The sequence below is a fragment of the Canis lupus genome, chromosome 11, assembly GCF_048164855.1.
Source record: "Canis lupus baileyi chromosome 11, mCanLup2.hap1, whole genome shotgun sequence".
NCBI lineage: Eukaryota > Metazoa > Chordata > Mammalia > Carnivora > Canidae > Canis > Canis lupus.
Window position 1 is genome coordinate 71,538,728 of NC_132848.1, and position 20,996 is coordinate 71,559,723.

The window sequence follows — 20,996 nt, forward strand, 5'->3', positions numbered from 1 at the left end:
TTAAAAAAAAAAAAAAAAGAATCTCTATCTGGAAGTACAATTTCTGATGTCTTTATCTTTAAATGAGAATTACTGCTACAAAATAAGACTTGAACTTTCTGTGCTCTAGTAAGCATAATCAAGTCTCAATAACGTACACTTCTGAAACAGTAGAACAAGAATCACCAAAAACTGGATCAGGCCTTTCTGAAATACCTTCAACGTCTGAATGGACTGTGAGCCTTTGCTTCCAAGTTACCCTTTTCTGCCCTCCACCTTGCAATGTGCCAACTTGGGACAGCCTGAATGCCAACTTCCCTAGGTAGCCTTTCTGGATTCCCCCCAAAGCTGAATCAGGATCCTCTTCGGAGCCCACAGCATCTTCTGCTTACTCATATTCTAATACTTCAATGTACTGTACTGCAAATCTGTTTACTTATCACTGTCCTTCTCCAGATCATAAACATTTGCAAGCGAGGACAGATCTCAAGTCATTTTTGCATCCTTCGTGTTTGGGACATATCAAGCAATCAGTAAGTATTTGCTGACTGCGGTGTGCAACTGGCTAGGATGGTAGAGCATGGGACTCTTGATCTCAGGCTCCTGGATTCAAGCCCCATGCTGGGAATACAGTCGATGTAAAAAAATAAAAAAAATAAGAAAAAAGTATTTGCTAACATAAAATTTGACCCGGAATACTTTATGTGATTTTTGTAGCACATTTTCCTTGATAAACCAATTAAATTCAAGGAGACCAATATTAAAATTACTGGCATCTGGGGCACCCAGGTGACTCAGTCATTTGAGCATCTGCCTTCGGCTTGGGTCATGATCCTAGGATCCTGGAATCGAGCCCTATGTGGGGCTTTCTGCACAGAGGGGAGACCGCTACTGCTTCTGCTTCTCCCTCTGCCTGCTGCTCCCCTTGCTTGTGCGTGCTCTGTCAAATAAAAAATTACTGGCATCTAATTACATTGCCAGCCATAGCAGAAACAAAGAAATTTCCCCTATCTGATATTGGAAAGAGAGAATAAAAAAGAGACGTGGTGCTCAGGAGTCCTCCTACCAGCTGTTCTTTCTTGGTGCAAGACAGCAGCCTCTGCTTCCCACACTACATGAGGGCCAAATGGACCTCTGAATGGTTATCTTCACATCCCTTCCATGGATCCTGTGTTCTCCTCTTCCCTGGTCCTTTGTTTTTCCTTTCCTTTTTTTTTTTTTTTTTTTAATTTTTATTTATGATAGTCACACAGAGAGAGGCAGAGACATAGGCAGAGGGAGAAGCAGGCTCCATGCACCGGGAGCCCGACGTGGGATTCGATCCAGGATCTCCAGGATCACGCCCTGGGCCAAAGGCAGGCGCTAAACCGCTGCGCCACCCAGGGATCCCTGTTTTTCCTTTTTTTACCTTTTTTCCTTCCATTTTCTATACTTTGCATTAGCACTCTTGCTATTTTCCCTTTAACTTTTCTCTGCACTCCCTTCCTTCGTGCTTTATTTCAGTCAGAGTAACCCTGGGGAATCCATTGGGATTACTTTCTCCAACTAGGAGAACTTAGGACAGGAATGTTGCTGTAGGGCAGCCCGGGTGGCTCAGCAGTTTAGCACCGCCTTCAGCCCAGGGCCTGATCCTGGAGACCCAGGATCGAGTCCCACGTCGGGCTCCATGTGGAGCCTGCTTCTGCCTCTCTCTCTCTATCTTTCATGAATAAATAAAATTTAAAAATATTAAAAAAAAAAAGAATGTTGCTGTATCTCCCAGAAACTTCTGTAAGGCACACCAATGTATTTTATATTTCTGAGGAACCCAGTAATAACCCCCTAACAGCAGCACAAGGTCTTCAGCATATAAGATTATTATTACTACTCTCGTTACTAACCACAAAATGGGTAGGAAATATTACTTAGGTTAGGAGCACCTGGGCGGCTCAGTAGGTTAAGTGTATGATTCTTAGTTTTGGCTCAGGTTGTGATCTCAGGATCCTAAGATTGAACCCTAAGCTGCACTCTGTGCTCAGCACAGGGTCTGCTTAAGATTCTCTCTCCCTCTCTCTCTGCCCCTCCCCCTGCCTCTCTCTTGTGCATGGGCTCTCTAAAATAAATAAATCTTAAAAAAAAAAAAAAAAAAAAACGGGCAGCCCCGGTGGCGCAGCGGTTTAGCGCTGCCTGCAGCTCAGGGCGTGATCCTGGAGACCCTGGATCGAGTCCCGCGTCGGGCTCCCTGCATGGAGCCTGCTCCTCCCTCTGCCTGTGTCTCTGCCTCTCTCTCTCACTGTGTCTCTATGAATAAATAAATAAAATATTTAAAAAAAAAAAAAAACCACCCACAAGTAATAGGGCACCTGAGTGGCTCAGTCCATTAAGAATCTGCCTTTGGGGCAGCTCCGGTGGCGCAGCGGTTTAGCGCCGCCTGCAGCCCAGGGTGTGATCCTGGAGACCCTGGATCAAGTCTCACGTCAGGCTCCCTACATGGAGCCTGCTTCTCCCTCTGCCTGTGTCCCTGCCTCTCTGTGTGTCTCTATGAATAAATAAAATCTTAGAAAAAAAAAAAAAAAAGAGAGTCTGCCTTTGGCTCAGGTCATGAGCTCAGGGTCCTAGGACTGATCCCTGATTGGGGTCCTCGCTCAGTGAGAAGTCTGCTTCTGCTTCTCTGTCTCCCTCTGCTCCTCCCCACCACTCATGCTCTCTCTCAAAAAGATAAATAAAATCTTATAGAGAAAAAACACAAGTAGTAATTTAAAAATAAGCTGGTAAACATCACTTAAAATATGCACATATTATACATATATACACACACACACACACACATATGTACCTTAGGCTGTCCTCTGCAGTAACCCAGAAAGTGACAGTCAAGGCCCTCTCAACTTACTATAATTTCAAACAAAAGAAAAATGAAACGCTAAGCCTAAACGGGTTTTGAAAAAAATGCTGCTTGTTGGTAGGGCAAATTTCAAAAGCTCTAGTATACTTGCTGGACCAGGTAGATTAGGGGGAGAAAATGTGGTCCCTGCCTCCAGAGTTTCCAGAGAAATAATTCCTACCACTTCCAAATCCATAAATGTAAACATTAGAGAAAAAGAGAAAAGAGATTTTCTTAAACCAAAAAAAAATCAGAAACCTAACCTAAGTGGCCTGGATGCTCCAAGACAGAAAAATTAAGCCTGGATTAAAAGCTTTTTGAGTTAAAAATAGAAGTATTCTATATGTCAGAGCGCCAGAGGCCAGGAAGAACAAGACACAACCAGAAGTCAGAAGATCCAGCTCAGGTACCGACAAGCTGTGTAACTTGGGCAAATCCCTTCACTCTTCGATCCACAGATGGCTCTTCCATAAAGTGGGCATAATAATACTTTCCTGGCAAAGCTGTTTATGATGATTAAGTAAATAATGTGAAGTCACTTCAAGATATTTCACATAACGTGCCAATGTAAAGTCAAAGGAAACAAAAACCCTTCCTCTGAAAGGAATATAAATCCTGTGGTTCAATTTCCAAAGTCTAGGCCTGACTCACCTTCACAACCTCATTAAAATCCTTAACTAACATGCAGTCATTCAAATGGGAAAAGCAGAGTCATGCATGAGACTCCAGAGGAGGGGCAGCGACTACTTAGTCAATTGTTCTGTATCTCAGTGGCTTCATCTGTAAAATGGGTGGTGTTGAATTCAAACATCCACAAGATAGCGCAGGTCTGAGGAAGGGAGTGGAGAATTTACTGTAAGTGAGTAAAACGTTTACATAATCCTCCCCCCCCACTCCCAAGACAAAGAACCAAAATCATCAAATATTACTTACTCCCCAGACAGAATTAGAAGACAGACTCAATCCCTTGTTTTACAGATGGGAACCCCACAGCCTTGAACTGGGTTATAACCCTCTCAAAGCTAGACACTGGCAGAGCTGGAGCCACACACCCCCAAGGCCAATGGCCTCTTTACCAGACTTCCGGGTCACCCACAGCACCCGTAGCCTATATAACACACATTACAATTGAATCAACAGCTAAATGTGGCCTATCGGGGACAGAGAGGGCTGCAGGACTCAGGACTCAGGGGGGTATGGGACTGAGGCTGAGAGCTGGGAAGCAAAAGTCTGTATTGAGATTGAAGATAAGATCCTAGAATTACTCAGATAAGAAAAAATTAATGGAAATTTTCAAACAAAAAAGGTTTAAAATAGGCAGTCTTGGGAAGAAAGACCCAATGTATCCAATTTTCTTTAGGGAAAATAAATGTGTGGCAGATTTAGAGGACCAGAGTATTTTGAAGCCGGCTATAATTCTTAATTACATACAATTTTTCTTGTTGTCTCCTGAGTTTTTTACTAATAATTCCAATTCCCTCAACAATTCTGTCTCCCCTACAAGATGACCCTCCGTAGACTACATCTTGCACAGTAGTAAATATACAGACTCTGAATTCAGGCTGCCTAGATTCAAATCCTCCTTTTACTACTTCGTAACTGTGCCTTAGACAAAATCCTTCACCTCTGTGTATCTCTGAAAATGGAGATGAACATCACTCCCATCTCCCATCTCAGGACTAAATGTGCACATTACTCATTTGGGTCACAACCTAATAATGGGTTTTTCATCATTTTAGTTTTGATGCGCCTTTTTATTTCGCATTGAAGCACAGAAATTGCCAGAGTACACTGCGCTAAGTATTGTTTTGCAAACATTTTGTTCCTGTGTTATGTACTTGTGCATGTGATTTATTTTGTAAAATGCAGCTTATGGTGGTTTGCTTTTAAAACTGTTGGGGAGGGGGATCCCTGGGTGGCTCAGCGGTTTGGCACCTGCCGTTGGCCCAGGGCGGGATCCTGGGGTCCCGGGATCCAGTCCTGCGTCGGGCTCCCTGCATGGAGCCTGCTTCTACTCTGCCTGTGTCTCTGCCTCTCTCTCTATATGCCTATCATGAATAAATGAAAAAAAAAATTTTTAATTCTTTTTTTTTTAATTTTTTTAATTCTTAAAAAAAAATAAAAATAAAACTGTTGGGGAAAAGAAAAAAAAAAAATGTTGGGGCATGCGGCTGGCTCAGTTGACCGAGTGTGCAACTCTTGATTTGGGGGTTCTGAATTGAAGCCCCACGCAGGGCGTAGAGATGACTTAAAATATTTAAAATAAGAAAGTATCAGGGGCGCCCGGGTGGCTCAACAGTGGAGCGTCGGCCTTTGGCCGAGGGCGTGACCCCGGGGTCTCAGGATCGAGTCCCACGTCGGGCTCCGTGCGTGGAGCCTGCTTCTCCCTCTGCCCGTGTCTCTGCCTCTCTCTGTGTGTCTCTCATGAATAAACAAGTAAAATCTTAAAAAAAAAAAAAATAAGGAAATACCACGGCCCCTGAGCTAACGTGAAGTGAAGCTCCCAGCGGCGCCGGGCTGAGGAAGGCCGCGGCGCGGTGGCGGGGGGCTGCCGTGTACGCACCTACAGGGCCGTCTGTAGAACGACGCCGCGGGCAGCAGCCGGAGGGCGGGCACCGGGCACAGGCTCCTGGGGCGCCTGCACGTCGTTGGGCTAAACCGAGGGCCTCACAGGCCTCACAGGCCTCACGCGCTCCGTCAGGGGAAGGCAGCGGAGGCCTGGCGCCCGGGGGGGGTCCCAGCGTCTCACGGGGCGGGGGCGGGGGCGGGGGCGGCGGGGCGCACCGGGAGCTCCCCCGCGGAGCTCACCTCACCTCGGCGTCGCCGCCCGGCCCAGCGACCGAGGCTGCGCACGTGCTCCCGGCGGCGGCGGCGGCGGCGGCCTGCGCTCCGAGCCTCGGTCTCTCGGGCCTGGGGGCTCCGTCTGTGGGGAGAGCGGCAGAGACAACAGCTACGTCAGAGGCGCGTGAAAACGGAGCCCGCGTGCGTGCGGCTGGCGCCTCGCGCCCTCCCCACGGCCCGCCCCGCCCCGCCCCGCCTGCGGGGAAACTGAGGCCCGCCAGCCATCGGGCCCGGGGCCCCGTGGAAACGCGCTTTTCTCCTATTTTATTCGCTGCGGCCCGTCTGTGCGGCCCGTTCCGCGGCCTCGGAGCCTGGGCGCCCTTGTCCCCGCGCCGCCCCCCCCCGCGTGGGGGCGGAACACGCACGAGGCCTGGGCGCCAGGCCCGCACACGCCTCCACCTAAGCGAGTGGGGGACACGCGCTACGACCCGGCCGCCGGGGCCGCAGCAGGGCGGGCGGCGCGCCCGGGAGCGCTCCCCGCCCCCCCTCGCGGCGGCGACGAATCCAGGCCACGTGCCGCCATTTTGTGTTCTGGAAACATGGCGGCCACGCCGCGGTGGGGGGGGCGGGGAGGGCGCCACGTTGGCCGCCGGCCCCGAGGCCCCCGCCGCGCCGCGCCGCGCTCGTCTGCCTGGGCGCCGCCCGGTGCGGCTCGGCCGAGGCGGCGGCGGGGGGACGGCGGCGAACGCACACGCGCCGCCGCGCCGCCTTCCCTCCGCGAGAGGGGCGCGCGCGCGCGGGCGGGCGGGCGGGGAAGGCCTTCCAAGATGGCGGGGCCGCCCCGAGGGGAGCGTCGCGGGCAGGGCCCCCCGCACCGCCCGGCGCGGCCCCACGTGCGGCCATTGTCTTCAGGGTCTGACGAGGCCGCCACGACCGAAGGGACCCCGGGAGGCGGGGTTTCCGCAGGCTCGGCCGCAAGGAACTTGCAAAATGCAAACAAAGCATTATGTAAATGGACGCCATGCCGGCGGTGGCTGTTTTTTTGTTGTTGTTTTTTCTCCTCTTCTTCCCTCCCGCCGCCCCCCTCCCGGCCGCGGCTCCACAGTCCCCAGAACCCTCGGGCGGGGGTCGGCGGGGCCCTCCGCGGCCGCTGGGCGCAGGGGGGGGGGGGGGGCGCCCGCGCTGCGGAGACCGAGGCCCCACGTGCCCGCCCGCGCGCGCCCGCGCCCGCGCCGCAGGCCTCGCCCGGCCGCCCCTCCCCCCCGGAAGAGCGCGGCCGCCCCGCCCGCCGCCCCACACCCCGGCGCAGGCGCGCTGGCCGCCTCACGCGCACGTTTTAAACCCGCGGCGTCCCGGCGGCGCCTGCAGTGGCCGCCGGGGCTGCCCGTGTCGCTCCGCTCCGGACGCCCTTCCCGAGGCGGGAAAGTGACGTGTCGCCCCCGTTGAGCACACTGACCCCGTCCCGGCGCGCGCCGGCGCCGCCCGCGCCCGCCACCCACATGTCGGTGTCGCGGCCTCGCCGGGCTCGCGGCGCCCGCCCGCGGGCCCTCCCGGCAGCGCGCGGCGGCTGCGGCCCGGGGGGCGGGCCCGAGCGCGGGCGCGCGGAGGGCGGCGCAACCTCGTGACCTAGAAAAGACGGGTCCTCGCTTTTTTTTCGAGGGGTCCTGCGCGGCAAGCACTTCCGGGGTCAGAGGGTACGCGGGGTTGAAAGCGGGCTTCCCGCCCCGCCCAGACCGCCGAGGCTGCCGCCGGAGTCGCCACCGCCGCGCCCTCGCCCACCCGCCCGCCCGCCGCTCCCGGCCCCGCTCGCCCCCGCCGCCGCCGCCGCCCGCCCCCGGACGACGCCGCGGCCTCCCGCCCGCGCCCGCTCGCCCCCGCGGCCCCCGCTCGCCTCGCGCCGGCCGTTCCGGGCCTACGGCCCCCTCCCCCCGCCGCCGCCGCCGCCGAGCCTTGACCACGTAACGAGCCCAACTCCCCCGAACGCCGCCCGCCGCTCGCCATGGATGCCGGAGTGACTGAGAGCGGACTCAACGTGACTCTCACCATTCGGCTGCTCATGCACGGGAAGGAAGTGGGGAGCATCATCGGGAAGAAAGGGGAGTCGGTGAAGAGGATCCGCGAGGAGAGCGGCGCGCGGATCAACATCTCGGAGGGCAACTGCCCCGAGCGGATCATCACCCTGACGGGCCCGACCAATGCCATCTTCAAGGCCTTCGCCATGATCATCGACAAGCTGGAGGAAGACATCAACAGCTCCATGACCAACAGCACGGCGGCCAGCAGGCCCCCGGTCACCCTGCGGCTCGTGGTGCCGGCCACGCAGTGCGGCTCGCTCATCGGCAAGGGCGGCTGCAAGATCAAGGAGATCCGCGAGAGCACGGGCGCCCAGGTGCAGGTGGCGGGGGATATGCTGCCCAACTCGACCGAGCGGGCCATCACCATCGCGGGCGTGCCGCAGTCGGTCACCGAGTGTGTCAAGCAGATCTGCCTGGTCATGCTCGAGACGCTCTCCCAGTCCCCGCAGGGGAGAGTCATGACCATCCCGTACCAGCCCATGCCGGCCAGCTCGCCGGTCATCTGCGCGGGCGGCCAAGACCGCTGCGGCGACGCGGCCGGCTACCCGCACGCCACCCACGACCTGGAGGGGCCGCCCCTGGACGCCTACTCGATCCAAGGACAACACACCATCTCTCCGCTCGACCTGGCCAAGCTGAACCAGGTGGCAAGACAACAGTCTCACTTTGCCATGATGCACGGCGGGACGGGATTCGCCGGAATTGACTCCAGCTCTCCCGAGGTGAAAGGCTATTGGGCAAGTTTGGATGCGTCCACCCAAACCACCCATGAACTCACCATTCCAAATAACTTAATTGGCTGCATAATCGGGCGCCAGGGCGCCAACATTAATGAGATCCGCCAGATGTCCGGGGCCCAGATCAAAATTGCCAACCCGGTGGAAGGCTCCTCTGGTAGGCAGGTTACTATCACTGGTTCTGCTGCCAGTATTAGTCTGGCCCAGTATCTAATCAATGCCAGGCTCTCCTCCGAGAAGGGCATGGGGTGCAGCTAGAACGGTGTAGGTCCGCTTACAAACCACCACCACCACCACCACCACCACCCCACCCGCCCCCCCCAACCCCCCACCCCCACCCCCTTTCTGCTGTTTTCCCATGATCCAACTGTGTAATTTCTGGTCAGTGATTCCAGGTTTTAAATAATTTGTAAGTGTTTCAGTTTCTACACGACTTTATCATCTGCTAAGAATTTAAAAAAGGAAAAAAAAGAAATCACATTTCTCTGTTCAGCTGTTAACGCTGGGATCCATATTTAGTTTTATAAGCTTTTCCCTGTTTTTAGTTTTGTTTTGGGTTTTTGGCTCATGGATTTTATTTCTGTTTGTCGATAAGAAATGTTAAGAGTGGAATGTTAATAAATTTCAGTTTAGTTCTGTAATGTCAAGGATTTAAAAATTAAAAAATGGATTGGTTAAAAAATGCTTCATATTTGAAAAAGCTGGGAACTGCTATCTTGAACTCTTTGTTGGTGGTTTTTTTTTTCCTTCCCCCCCCCCCACCCCACCCCCGCCCCCACCCCAATCCCTTTAGCGTTAAGGCCTTTGTAGGGAGAAGGGTGGGCCCGTCCCTGGTGTTCTCTCCAGCCCTTTTCACCTACTGGTAGGATTCCATTCCCTTTCTGTCCCAACAAAGGAACACGGCAGGCTGGGCCTGCTCTGGGATATTTGCAGACAGTGGGGCTCCCCGGGAGGGTGACATCCCTCCAGCCAAGTTCCAGAGAGAGGCCTCTGCCCATTTCTCTGGTAGAAAACAAGGGTTTCCTCAGATGGGAAAAAAAGTATGCCCATTCGGTAGGAACTCCGATGAATGGCAGCGCGTCCTCCCGGCCGGCCGGCCCCACCCCCCCCAACCCAATCTCGACGGGGAAAACTCTTAGCCAGGAACAACAAAAAAAAATGTTCGGAGGTGGGAGGAGTCGGGGGGGGGGGCGCCCAGAGAGGAGGTGGGGGAGGGAAGGGGGCCGGGCAGGGGTGCAGGGAGGGGCTGACGTGGGGGGAAGGGGAGGGTCGGGTGGGTCGGAGGATTTGGAAGAGGGCAGGGGTGGTGATCCCGGGCGGAGGGCTCTGGGGCGCCCGGGCCCAAGGGGGATGGTACCGGCGGGGTGCACGTGGCACGCATGCACCTGTGGCAAGCCGCCTGTCAGGATGTTATTACACCTGCCAAGTGGTGGATCCAGAAACAAAAGAGGCCCAGCTTCTAATTCCTCAGCTGTGTGCAGCGTTGGAAAAATCGTTATACCGGGAAATAATCCTGCCTAAGTGGGGCAGCCCTCGCAGGCCGGGATGGAGACAGATGCACCGGAGATAGCCTAGGAATGTGGCGGTAAGAATGCAGGTTCCCGGGTCCCGCCCCTCCACGGTAATGACAAGGCTGCACTTTTGAACAAAACCGCAAAAGGTGGTTAGGTTTGGGCGCCACTGCTTATCTCGGGCGGGGAGATCAGGAAGGTCTTGCTGCGAAGGCCCAGGAAGCTCCTGTGCACACCGGCCAGTGGGACTAGACTGGACTTGAGAAGAAAAAGTCTCTGCCATTAGGCAAAGACTCTAGAAACAGTAACACAAGACAATGGACAATTAGGTGCCAAAGTGCTTAGTTCAAACCCCGGGCGCTGTGGGAGATCACCAACAGCCGAGAAAAATTCCTGTGGGAGGGGAATGTTCCACACAATAAATATCTGTTGAGGCTTATCCTCCACAGGGAACCTGCCTCTTTCTGAGGTGCAGACGGGGTTCTCGGTCCCTGGAGGTGGGACTGGGGTCCGCTGTGCGCTTCACGCCCCCCTGGACCCAGGCAGCCAGGGCTGAAGGAAACCCACGGTCTGGACCTAAACCGGAGGTCACACTGGACGACTTCTGCCTCTCGTGTGGCCTTGGGCAAATTATGTGACCTCTTCTATAAAATGGAGGTGTCACAAGTCTGCATCTCTCGGCTTGTGAAGAAAACCAGCGTGTCCGTAAAGCAGAACGGGGCTTAGGGCACAGTAGACTTCACCTCAGGCTGCAGGAAGCCTAAGGTTAATTTCTGTCCACAGAGTCTTTGCACGGAAAAGACAGATTTTATTTTTCCAAAGATTTTATTTACTTACTTGACAGTACAAGCAGGGGAGTGGCCGAGGGAGAAGCAGGCTCCCCACTGAGCAGGGAGCCCCACGATGGCGGGGCTGGATCCCGGGACCCTGGGACCGTGACCTGAGCCCAAGGCAGACGCTCAGCCAACTGAGCCACCCAGGTGCCCCCCCCGCCCCCCCCCGCTCCCGCCCCCTCACCCAAAAGTCAGATATGGAAGAGAGAACAAAGCAATGTGTATTAATAACAAACAGAGGACAGTTGGACTGAAGGACAGCTAAGGGAGGGCCTAGGGAAGCCCAGAAATGGTTCCATTGTCTTCTAGAGATAATGAGCACAAGTCAAGTTTTCGTGGAATAGGGCAGGAGTGAAACATTAAGTTAAACCCTCAACCCCAGGCCAAACGGTTTTTGAGGAGTCCCTAAAATTTGCTGGGTGAAGTGGTCCAAATGCCCTATAAAAAATAGACCTTGGCTCAGGGCTTTACCGCCGCCTTCGGGCCAGGGTGTGATCCTGGAGACCCCGGGGGTTGAGTCCGGCATCTGGCTCCCTGCATGGAGCCTGCTTCTCCCTCTGCCTGTGTCTCTGCCTCTCTCTCTCTCTCTCTCTCTCTCTCTCTCTCTCTTTCTCTTTCTCTCTCGAATAAACAAAATCTTAAAAAAAAAAAAAAGACCTCAAATTGTCCTCAACCCCTTCCCCTCCCACCCTTTCAAGAGCAAAGGTGGCAATAATTTGTAAAATAATGGGTTAGGCAAGGCCTAGGATGAAGGGCACCTTGGCTGGACTCAAATCAGGAAGAGCAGTTAGAAAACTGCCTCAAGAGATTCTAATCACGCCCTGGGGGGGCACCTGGGGGCTCAGTCGGTTAAGCACCTGACTCTTGATTTCAGCTCCAGTCTTGATCTCAGGGTCATGGGATCAACCCCCACATCAGGCTCTGTACTGAGCATGGTGTCTGCTTGAGAATCTCTGTCTCTCTCTCAAATAAATAAATAAAATCTTAAAAAAAAAAAACAAAAAAACAGCTGAGTAGTATCGCTAGGAATACAAGTAGAAAGGAGCCAATGCGAGGGAGAATGAAACTGAGTGTGGAGGCCTGGGAAGGAGAGGCGAGGGGAGCCCTGAGTTCAGACTCGGGGATACGAGTATTTGCAGGGAGGAGTATTCAACAAGCAGGAAGAGACAGACAAACGGAAGGAAAGTCAGAGCTACGGAGAGACCGGGAAATGAGAGGAAAGGGCTAGAGACTGAGCTCTGGGGTAATGACCTCTTCTACTTGTTCACCACGGTCCCCACAACGTATTCACAGGGGCTCCCTAAGCACCTATAGAATCTTTATCAATCAAAAGTATCTCCAGAATGAGTATAGAAGTAGCCAATGAGGAAGGATTAGTCAAAGCTGGAGAAAACCCAGGACAGTGCCCTTGAGAGCAGTCGAGGAGGGAAGTCTCAAAGCTGACGACAGTAACGCTACTGAGAGGTTTAACAGAATTGATTGAACATTTACTTGCTGCAAAATACTTTGAACTAAAATGTGATGTTTTGGTACAACTGAAAGATGTGCAGCAGCTGTTATAGTGAAAGCACAGTACATGATACGAAGAGCGAAGAGGGGGACACCTGGGTGGCTCAGTGGTTTGGCGCCTGCCTTTGGCCCAGGGCATGATCCTGGAGACCCGGGATCGAGTCCCACGTCGGGCTCCCTGCAGGGAGCCTGCTTCTCCCTCTGCCTGAGTCTCTGCCGCTCTCTCCCTCTCTGTGTCTCTCATGAATAAATAAATAAAACCTTAAAAAAAAAAAAAAAGAAGAAGAAGAAGAACGAAGAGGAAGGGGAGAAGCTATAAAATCAACCGAGGCAAAACAGCCTTGAGGGCCGTAATAAAGGGTCGGAGCTTGACCCTGCAAACCAGCGGGCTTCAAGAATCTCAAGTGTACCCCCTCCGTAGAGTCCTTAGCATATACACTATTACATGTTTGTCATGACGTGTCATGACATAAATTACATACATGTATTTTAGTCATGCTTAGTTATACATTATATACAAGCATGTATCTAAATATTATGTATGTTAGAAAACAAAAGAATTAGGGGCAGCCCGGGGAGCTCAGCAGTTTAGCGCCGACTTCAGCCCAGGGCGTGATCCTGGAGACCCGGGATCGAGTCCCACGTTGGGCTCCCTGCATGGAGCCTGCTTCTCCCTCTGCCTGCGTCTCTGCCTGTGTGTGTGTGTGTGTCTCATGAATAAATAAAAATAAATCTTTAAGAAAAAAGAAAACAAAAGAATTAGAGGCACCTGGGTGGCTCCGTTGGTTAAGTGGCTGCCTTCCGCTCAGGTCATGACCCCAGGGTCCTGGGATCCAGCCCCGCGTTGGGCTTCCAGCTCACTGCTTCTCCCTCTCCCCCAACCCCCACTCATGATCTCTCTTGTTCTCTCTCTCAAATAAATAAAATCTAAAAAGGAAAGAAAACAAAAAATTTTAATATTAACAGTTAAGATAAATTGAAATCTACTTTCTAATAGTTTTCTGTTGCTTTTTTTTTTTTTAATTCCTTCCACCCAATCATTTTTAGAGACCACTTGAAGGGGATCCTGAGGAAGATGCTTCCAAAGTCATGGGTATCCTTGGGGAGCAGAATTTCAGAAGAATGAGAGGAGGAAGCCAGATTACCCCAGGAGAGGATGGCCTGGGGTGAGGAAGTGGAGACCAGAGTGAAGATGGCTCAAATGCTTGAGGGTGCAAAGGAGAGAGGAAAATTGGGGAGGACCGGAGGAAAGATTTTGGTGGGGGAGTTTGTTGTCTTTGGAAGAACTTCACTAAAGACAGGTAATAAGGAAGCAATAGGAAGTTGAAAAGCTGGTAAGAGAGGACTTGGAGAGGCGCCTGGTTGGCTCAGTCAGAGGAGTGTGACGCGCAATCTGGGCGGAGAGATGACTTAAATGTTTGTTTTGCTGTTTTGGGGGGGGTTGTTGTTAAGTAGGCTCCACACCCGGCACAGGGCCCAGGGTCGGGCTTGAACTCATGACCCGGAGGTCGAGACCTGAGCTGAGATCAAGAGTCCGAGCTTGACCCACGAAGCTACCCAGGTGCCCTGAGATCACTTAAATTAAAAAAAAAACAAAAAACAACAAAAAAAAAAAACCCACAAAACTTTAAAAAAGAAAAAAGGATTGTCTGGGAGCAGTGAGCATCAGGTGACAGACACTGTGACTCTTAGAAGTGGATTCATTTTGTCCCCCTCCTACCAGGACTCACTCTACAGGCCCCTGCCCGCCCTGCTGAAGCCGGGAATCAGGAGCCGCCCCCAGTTGCTGTGCCTCCGCCCGGCCCGGTCCTGCCACCAGCTGTCAGGCCACCACCGCTGCCCCCGGGCCGGCAGGTCGCCCAGCACCCACTGTCCCCGTGTTCAGAGGGCTGAGGGGCTCCTGGGGCCCAGTAGTGAAGGTGGGCCTCGGCCCAGGTCGTGACCCCGGGCCCTGCTTGGGGGGGGGGGCTGCTGCTGCGTCTCCCCTGCCCCCTCGTGACCTCGCTCGCTCGCTCTCGGGTAACTAGATGGGAAGGTCAGAAAGGAACCTGAGGAGGCCGGCCTCGCCCCGCCGGCGCCCCAGCAGCCGCCCCAGCAGCCGCCCGCCCGGCCTGGCCCCCCGCGTGGAGCCCATGGGTCTCCGGGAGGGCGCCCAGCTCGGCGCAGCCCAGCGCCCCCAGGCCTGGGAGGCCCGGCCCGCTGCCTCCCACCCGGCGCCCCCCACCCCCGTCCCCCCCCCGCCGTCCCCGCCGCCTCGCCCCTCCTGCTCCTCAGGCCCGGCTCGCCTCCTGGGACCTGCTGGGCCCCGGGACACCCGTGGGCTCCCACCTGCGGCTGTAACGTCGGGGCGCTCCTGCGTGACCTCGGCCGCCTCGGGCCTCCGTCCCCATCTGGGAACCATGGGTGGGACCCTGTCCCTCCGGCCACCTCCGTGGGCCCCGGCCCGTCCTGCCGCCTGCCCCGCGGCTGCCTCCCCACGCACAGACCTCTGAGAACGCGCTCGGAGGGAAAAGCAGGTCACGACCACCACCACCACCACCAACACCACCACCAACACCACCACCACCACCACCAACACCACCACCAACACCAACACCACCACCACCACCACCAACAACAACACCACTACTACTACCGACACCAACAATATCACCACCACCAACAACAACAACAACCACGACCACGACGACGACGACGACCTGGCCACAGGAAGCCCGGCTTGGCATTCCAGGAAACCACTCGGGGAGCCTGATGGGGGGAAGCAGAGGGAGGGGGCCACCCCCCCAGAAGGTGCTGTCGCCCTTAGGTGCTGTGGGGAGGCACAGAGAGGAGGTGGCCACGCCAGCCCCCAGGTACCCCAAGCCACCCACCCCTCAGGTCCCAGGAGAACACCCAGCAGCAGGGCTATGGCTGTCCCGGAGTGCCCGGGCCCCTGTCCACCCACGCGAGGTCAGGGGGCTTCCCAGACATCTGCCCCCCCGGAGCAGAGACATGGGGGTGGCAGTTGAGGCACCAGGGCTTGGTGACAGCAAACACCCCACTATGAGGCACCCCGGGTGCTGGAGAGACCCAGTTAGCGACTCCCTGAGCGGGTCAGCCCCAGTGAGGAGACGCTTGGGAAAGCTTCCTCCACGTGGGTGAGATCCTGTGCCTTCACTCCGTTCAGCTCTACTTCTAGAAGCGTCTTCTAGGGACGCTTGGCCGGGTCTGTGACCTCAGGCTCGGCCATGTGAGCTCTGCATGGGGCGGGGGGGCGCGGATAGAGACTCCTAAAAATAAACAAAAACAAATTTTTTTAAGATTTTATTTATTTATTCATGAGAGACCCAGAGAGAGGCAGGGAAAGGCAGAGACACAGGCGGAGGGAGAAGCAGGCTCCATGGCAGCCCGGGGGGCTCAGCGTTTTAGCGCCGCCTTTGGCCTGGGGCCTGATCCTGGAGTCCTGGAATCGTGTCCCAGGTCGGGCTCCCTGCAGGGAGCCTGCTTCTCCCTCTGCCTGGGTCTCTGCCTCTCTGTATGTGTGTGTCTCTCATGAATAAATAAATAAAATCTTAAAAGAAAAGAAGCAGGCTCCATGCAGGGAGCTCCATCCCGGGACCCCAGGATCACGGCCTGAGCTAAAGGCGGGAGCCAAACTGCGGAGCCACCCAGGGATCCCCGTCCCAAGCTGCTTTCTTAGTCATATTCTGGACCGTCCCACCAGGCCAGAAAAACCGCCCCCAGGAGACTCTAAATGGATAGTCTGCACATTATTTTGTCTTTGATCATTTTTTCCCAGTTTTCCAATGACGGTGATAAAATATTTTATAGACCATATATGAATATGTGCTGCAGAGGACGATCAATGAGCGTCTGCCTTCGGCTCAGGTCGTGACCCCGGGGTCCCGGGGGGGTCCCCGCAGGGAGCCTGCTTCTCCCTCTGCCTCTCTGTGCCTCTCATGAGTAAACAAATAAAACTTTAAAAAAAATGAAAGTAACACATATATACTACTCTTTTTTAAATGGGATCATACTCATTTCTCTAAAACAAAAGTAATAATAAAATGGGATCATACTCTACACACTAATTTGTATCCTGTTTTTCTTTTTGTTAAATTGAGATATCACTTAAATACCATAAAATCCACCACTTTGAAGTGTGAATTTAGTGGCTTTGGTACATTCACAAGGTTGTGCAATCATCACTGCTATCTTTTGCCAGACATTGTTATCACCTCAAAAAGAAACCCATACCCGTGCCCAGTCACTCCTCATTCCTCACCCACTCCACCCAACCCAGTCCTGGCAACCAATAATCTACTTTCTGACTCTGTGGATTTGCTTGTCCGGACATCTCATATGAGTAGAATTGTACGGTATGTGGCCTTCTGGGTCTAGCTTCTTTCACTCAGCATGATGTTTTCAAGGTTCATCCGTGCTATAACGTGTATCGGACCTCATTTCTTTTTTTGGCTGAATATGTCGCATTGTAGAACTAGACCACATTTTGCTTATCCGTTCATCAGTTGATACACATTTAGATTGTTTCCACGTTTTGACTATTATGAATAATGCTGTTACGAACACTTGTGTACAATTTTTTAGAAGATTTTATTAATTATTAGAGACACAGAGACAGAGACAGAGAGACAGAGGGAGAAGCAGGCTCCATGCAGGGAGCCCGACTCGGGACTCGATCCCAGGACTCCAGGATCACGCCCTGGGCTGAAGGCGGCGCTAAACACCTGAGCCACCCGGGCTGCCCTACAATTTTTTATGCGGACATTAGTTTTCGTTTCTCTTGGGTGTATACCTAGGACTGAAGTTGCTAGGTCATATGGTAACCCTAGGTTTAACTTTTGAGGACGGGCCAAAGATTTTCTGCAACGGCAACACCATTTTATATTCCCACCAGCAGAGTATGAGGTTTCCAATTTTTCTACCTTCTTGCTGATGCTTTTTTTTTTTTTTTTTACACTCATCCTACTGGGCGTGAAGTGGTACCTCATTTTGGGTTTGATTTGCATTTCCCTATTATTTTAATTTCATTCATTGAGCGTCTTTTCTTGTGCTTATTGGTCATTTGAATATCTTCTTTGGAGAAATGTCTGTTCAAATACTCTGTTCATTTTTTTTAATTTTTATTTTTTTTAAAGATTTTATTTATTTATTCATGACAGACACAGAGAGACAGGCAGAGACACAGGCAGAGGGAGAAGCAGGCTCCATGCCAGGAGCCCAACGTGGGACTCGATCCCTGGTCCCCAGGATAAAGCCCTGGGCCAAAGGCAGGCGCCAAACCGCTGAGCTACCCAGGGATCTCCCTCTGTTCATTTTTAAAAATTGGATTATTTGTTTTTTTTATTATTGATTTGAAAGGGCTCTTTATATATTCTGTACACTAGATTCTTATCTGATAGATGATTGTAAATATTTTCTCCCATTCCCTGGATTGTTTATCTCTCTCTCTCTCTCTCTCTCTCTCTTTTTTTGTCTCAACTTACTTGGTGGTTTCCTTTGAATTTCCTTGGTGGTCCTTTCCTTACTTGGTGGTTTTTAATTTTGGTGAAGTCTAGTTCATTTATTTTATTCTTTTATTGTTGTGCTTCTGGTGTCATATCTAAGAAACAACTGCTTAATCTAAGGTCATGAAGATTTATGCTAATGTTTTCTTCTCATAGTTCCAGCTCTTATGCTGTAAAATTCAAAACATAAGTATAAATCTTAATGACTTTGAACTTATGCCTTTGACCCATTTTGAGTTAATTTTTGTATAAGTTCTGAGTGGAGGTCCAAAGTAATTCCATTGCATATGGGTACCCAGTTGTCCCAGCACTGTTTGTTGAAAAACCTATTCTTCCGTTATATCCTATTTTTTCCATTATTTCTTATTTTATAAATTAATAAATCCTGGGCAGTCCCGGTGGCTCAGCGGTTTAGTGCCGCCTTCGGCCCAGGGCCTGATCCTGGAGACCCGGGATCGAGTCATGCGTCGGGCTCCCTGCATGGAGCCTGCTTCTCCCTCTGCCTGTGTCTCTGCCCCCCTCCTATGTCTCTCATGAATAAATAAATAAAATATTTTTAAAAATAAATTAATAAATCCTGAACATTTTCACTGCAATAAACACTATTTCAAAATAGTATTTTTTGTTAGCCAGTATATCCTATTACATTGATGGAATGTATTTAACAAGTCTCCTACTTAAACGTAAAGTTGTTTTTATATTTTACTATCTTAAATAATACAGCAGTGAATATATTTACCCAAATATCTTGAGATACATCCCTGATTATTTTCTTAGGACAAATTATTTAGAAGGGGAAAGGCCGAATTCTACGGGGCGCCCGGCTGGTTCAATCAGAAATGCATGTGATCCTGATCTCGAGGTTGTGAGTTTGAGCGCCACATTGGGTGTAGAGATTAAATACATTTTAAAAGGGGGGAGGGTAGCTCTGCTTTCAAGGCTTTAGATGCATGTAATTGCTTTGCTCTAGAGTAATTCTTAAACTTTTTGGTCTTGGGACCACTTTACACTCTTAAAAATTATTGAGAGTCCTCAAAGGCTTTGTTTGTGTGGATTATTTCTATCCCTATTACCTGTCTTAGAAATTAAAGCATAGAAAAAAATTTTAAACATGTATATATTCACTCATTTTAAAATAACTAAAACGAACCCATTAAATGCTAACATAAGTGATATACTTTTAATTAAAAATAACTATTTTCCAAAAGAAATAAAAATATATTAGTGAGAAAAGTAGCCGTTTTACATTTTTGTGACTCTTTAATGCCTGGCATAATAAACAGATTATGCTGGAGTCTCCTATCTGATTCGGCATCAATCTACTTGGCTATCACCCTTCATCTGGATGCTGGAGATCCCACTCTACACTAATGAGAGGATGGGAATGAAACAGGCAAATAACATTTTAGTATTGTCATGAAAATCATTTTGACCTCTCAGACCTGCGGGTCTCAAAGAACCCCAGGGGTCAAAAAAAAAAAAAAAAAAAGAACCCCAGGGGTCCCTGACCACTCTGAGAAATGTTGCTCTATAGGAAGGATCAACCAAGGTATGCTCTCATCACTGTGCCTTTTCCCTGCAACTTCATCACTGGGCAGCATTGTTTTGTTCTGTTTTAACATTTTGTAATTGGTTAAGCAAAAAGCAGACTCTCTTCGGGGATTTTATTTTGTATGCTTTAATTGTTAATAACGTTGAAACTTTTTTTCATGATTTTTGTAATTTATATTTTTATAAATTTTATATTATGTATTTTATATATCATTATATAACATACAATATATATTTCTAATATATTATATATAATATATTTTTCTAATATATATTTTTTCTAATATATAATATATATTTTTCTAATATATAATATATATTTTCTAATATATATTTATATATAAATATATAATACATTTTTCTAATATATATTTATATATATATTAAAATTTTATATTATAAATTGCCTCTGTATCCTTTGCACATTTTCTCCCTAGGATGGGCATCCTTTACCTTAATAATTGTAAGAACATTCTTTATATTGAAGATATTACCTTTTGTCATGAACATTGAAAGTATTTTTGATACACAAGAGTTTTTAAAGTTATTATTTTTTATATTAAAATACCTGTTTTGTTTTGTTTTGTTTTGTTTTGAGTAAGCCCTATACCCCATGGGGGGCATGAACCCAGGACCCTGAGGCCCTCTCTACCCTCTGAGCCCCAGGTGCCCCCGCCCCCACTAGTATTTTTACTGGTCTCATCCTTTCCTTTTGTCCAACACAAAGCCAAAGAAATTGTCCTCTAATTTCCCACCAGCAGTGTGTGAATGTGTTTATTTGGCCCAGGAAGACACCAGGAGGTACCTGATTAGTATTTTTAGAGTATTAATAAAATCTTCCTATTTTTATTGTATTGATTATTGGGGTGTTACACAAGGAGAGTGGAAGTACACGGGGGTCAGAAGGAAGAGGATCTTTGATGTCACAATCCCAGGACACCTCCCAACCAAAGGTCCTTTGGGAGAAAACAGCTAGGCCAGAGCAAGGTGACGATGGTGGGTTTCACTGTCTGTGTGACACGAGGTGGGTGTCACCAGCTTCCACGGCGGAGGCGCAGGGAGGAGACGCCTGCGGTGGGTGGGCCTCCTGGCCTCATGCCCACAGTGTGGCGCCCAGCAGGGGGCTGTCTCATCTGTCCCGAGGTGGGGCGATTTACGCCCAAAACTGTAGCAAGGGACTTGGGCGTCCCAGAAGTTAAAGCTTTGTTAGGGGCCAATCGCCTGAGCGCTCATGACCCATTTCTTAGGAAGAGACCTTTTAAAATAAGAAAAGGAAACTAGAACTAAACAGTCCGACAGGATATCCTAGCTAACCACAAATTTACAGAATTATAGTTCAGCGACAGAGATCTTCTTTTGCAACTTTCCTCAGATCTCTCCAGTAAATGTGACCTTCAATGGCTTAACTGCTCTCTGAAAAAACGAATCAGAAACCATTACAAAGTGGATTTTGTGTCCAAGGTGATGAGGCCCCATTTGCTGGGATTTTCTCAATATTGTTTCCCACATTCTTCACCACCCTAGAGATTTTTCTTTGCCCGTCTGGCAGATAAAAAAAAAAAAAAAAAAAAAGGAAGAAAGAAAGAAAAAGAAAGAAAAGGCATAGCACCATGCTAGGTTTCATTCCTTAGATGCCTGGTGAATAATAATAAA

The 20,996-nt window shown here is 50.7% G+C and overlaps 2 protein-coding genes and 1 long non-coding RNA gene across 3 annotated transcripts in view; 2 read left to right on the forward strand and 1 right to left on the reverse strand.

Moving 5' to 3' along the window:
* The window catches only part of LOC140642220 (uncharacterized), a 91,159-nt gene extending 83,535 nt beyond the window's left edge, over positions 1-7,624 (reverse strand). Inside the window, exons 1-3 of the mRNA XM_072842678.1 lie at positions 7,515-7,624; positions 6,970-7,287; positions 5,656-6,529 (exon numbers count right to left, since the gene is read on the reverse strand). Of these exons, the coding sequence (XP_072698779.1) occupies positions 5,656-6,529; positions 6,970-7,287; positions 7,515-7,624 (1,302 nt within the window). The remainder of the gene's footprint in view (positions 1-5,655; positions 6,530-6,969; positions 7,288-7,514) is intronic.
* Positions 7,485-9,156, forward strand: PCBP1 (poly(rC) binding protein 1). The gene has a single exon (XM_072768700.1). The coding sequence runs from the start codon at positions 7,623-7,625 to the stop codon at positions 8,691-8,693; it is 1,071 nt and encodes a 356-aa protein (XP_072624801.1). The 5' UTR covers positions 7,485-7,622; the 3' UTR covers positions 8,694-9,156.
* Positions 9,157-9,774: 618 nt separating this feature from the next.
* On the forward strand, positions 9,775-14,386 carry LOC140642345 (uncharacterized). The gene is made up of 3 exons (XR_012038819.1): positions 9,775-10,020; positions 13,336-13,454; positions 14,012-14,386. It is a non-coding gene; the product is annotated as an uncharacterized lncRNA (long non-coding RNA).
* Positions 14,387-20,996: the final 6,610 nt, after the last annotated feature.

Coding starts and splice junctions, on each gene's coding strand:
- PCBP1 (XM_072768700.1), top strand. CDS start 7,623: ATGGATGCCGGAGTGACTGAGAGCGGACTCAACGTGACTCTCACCATT.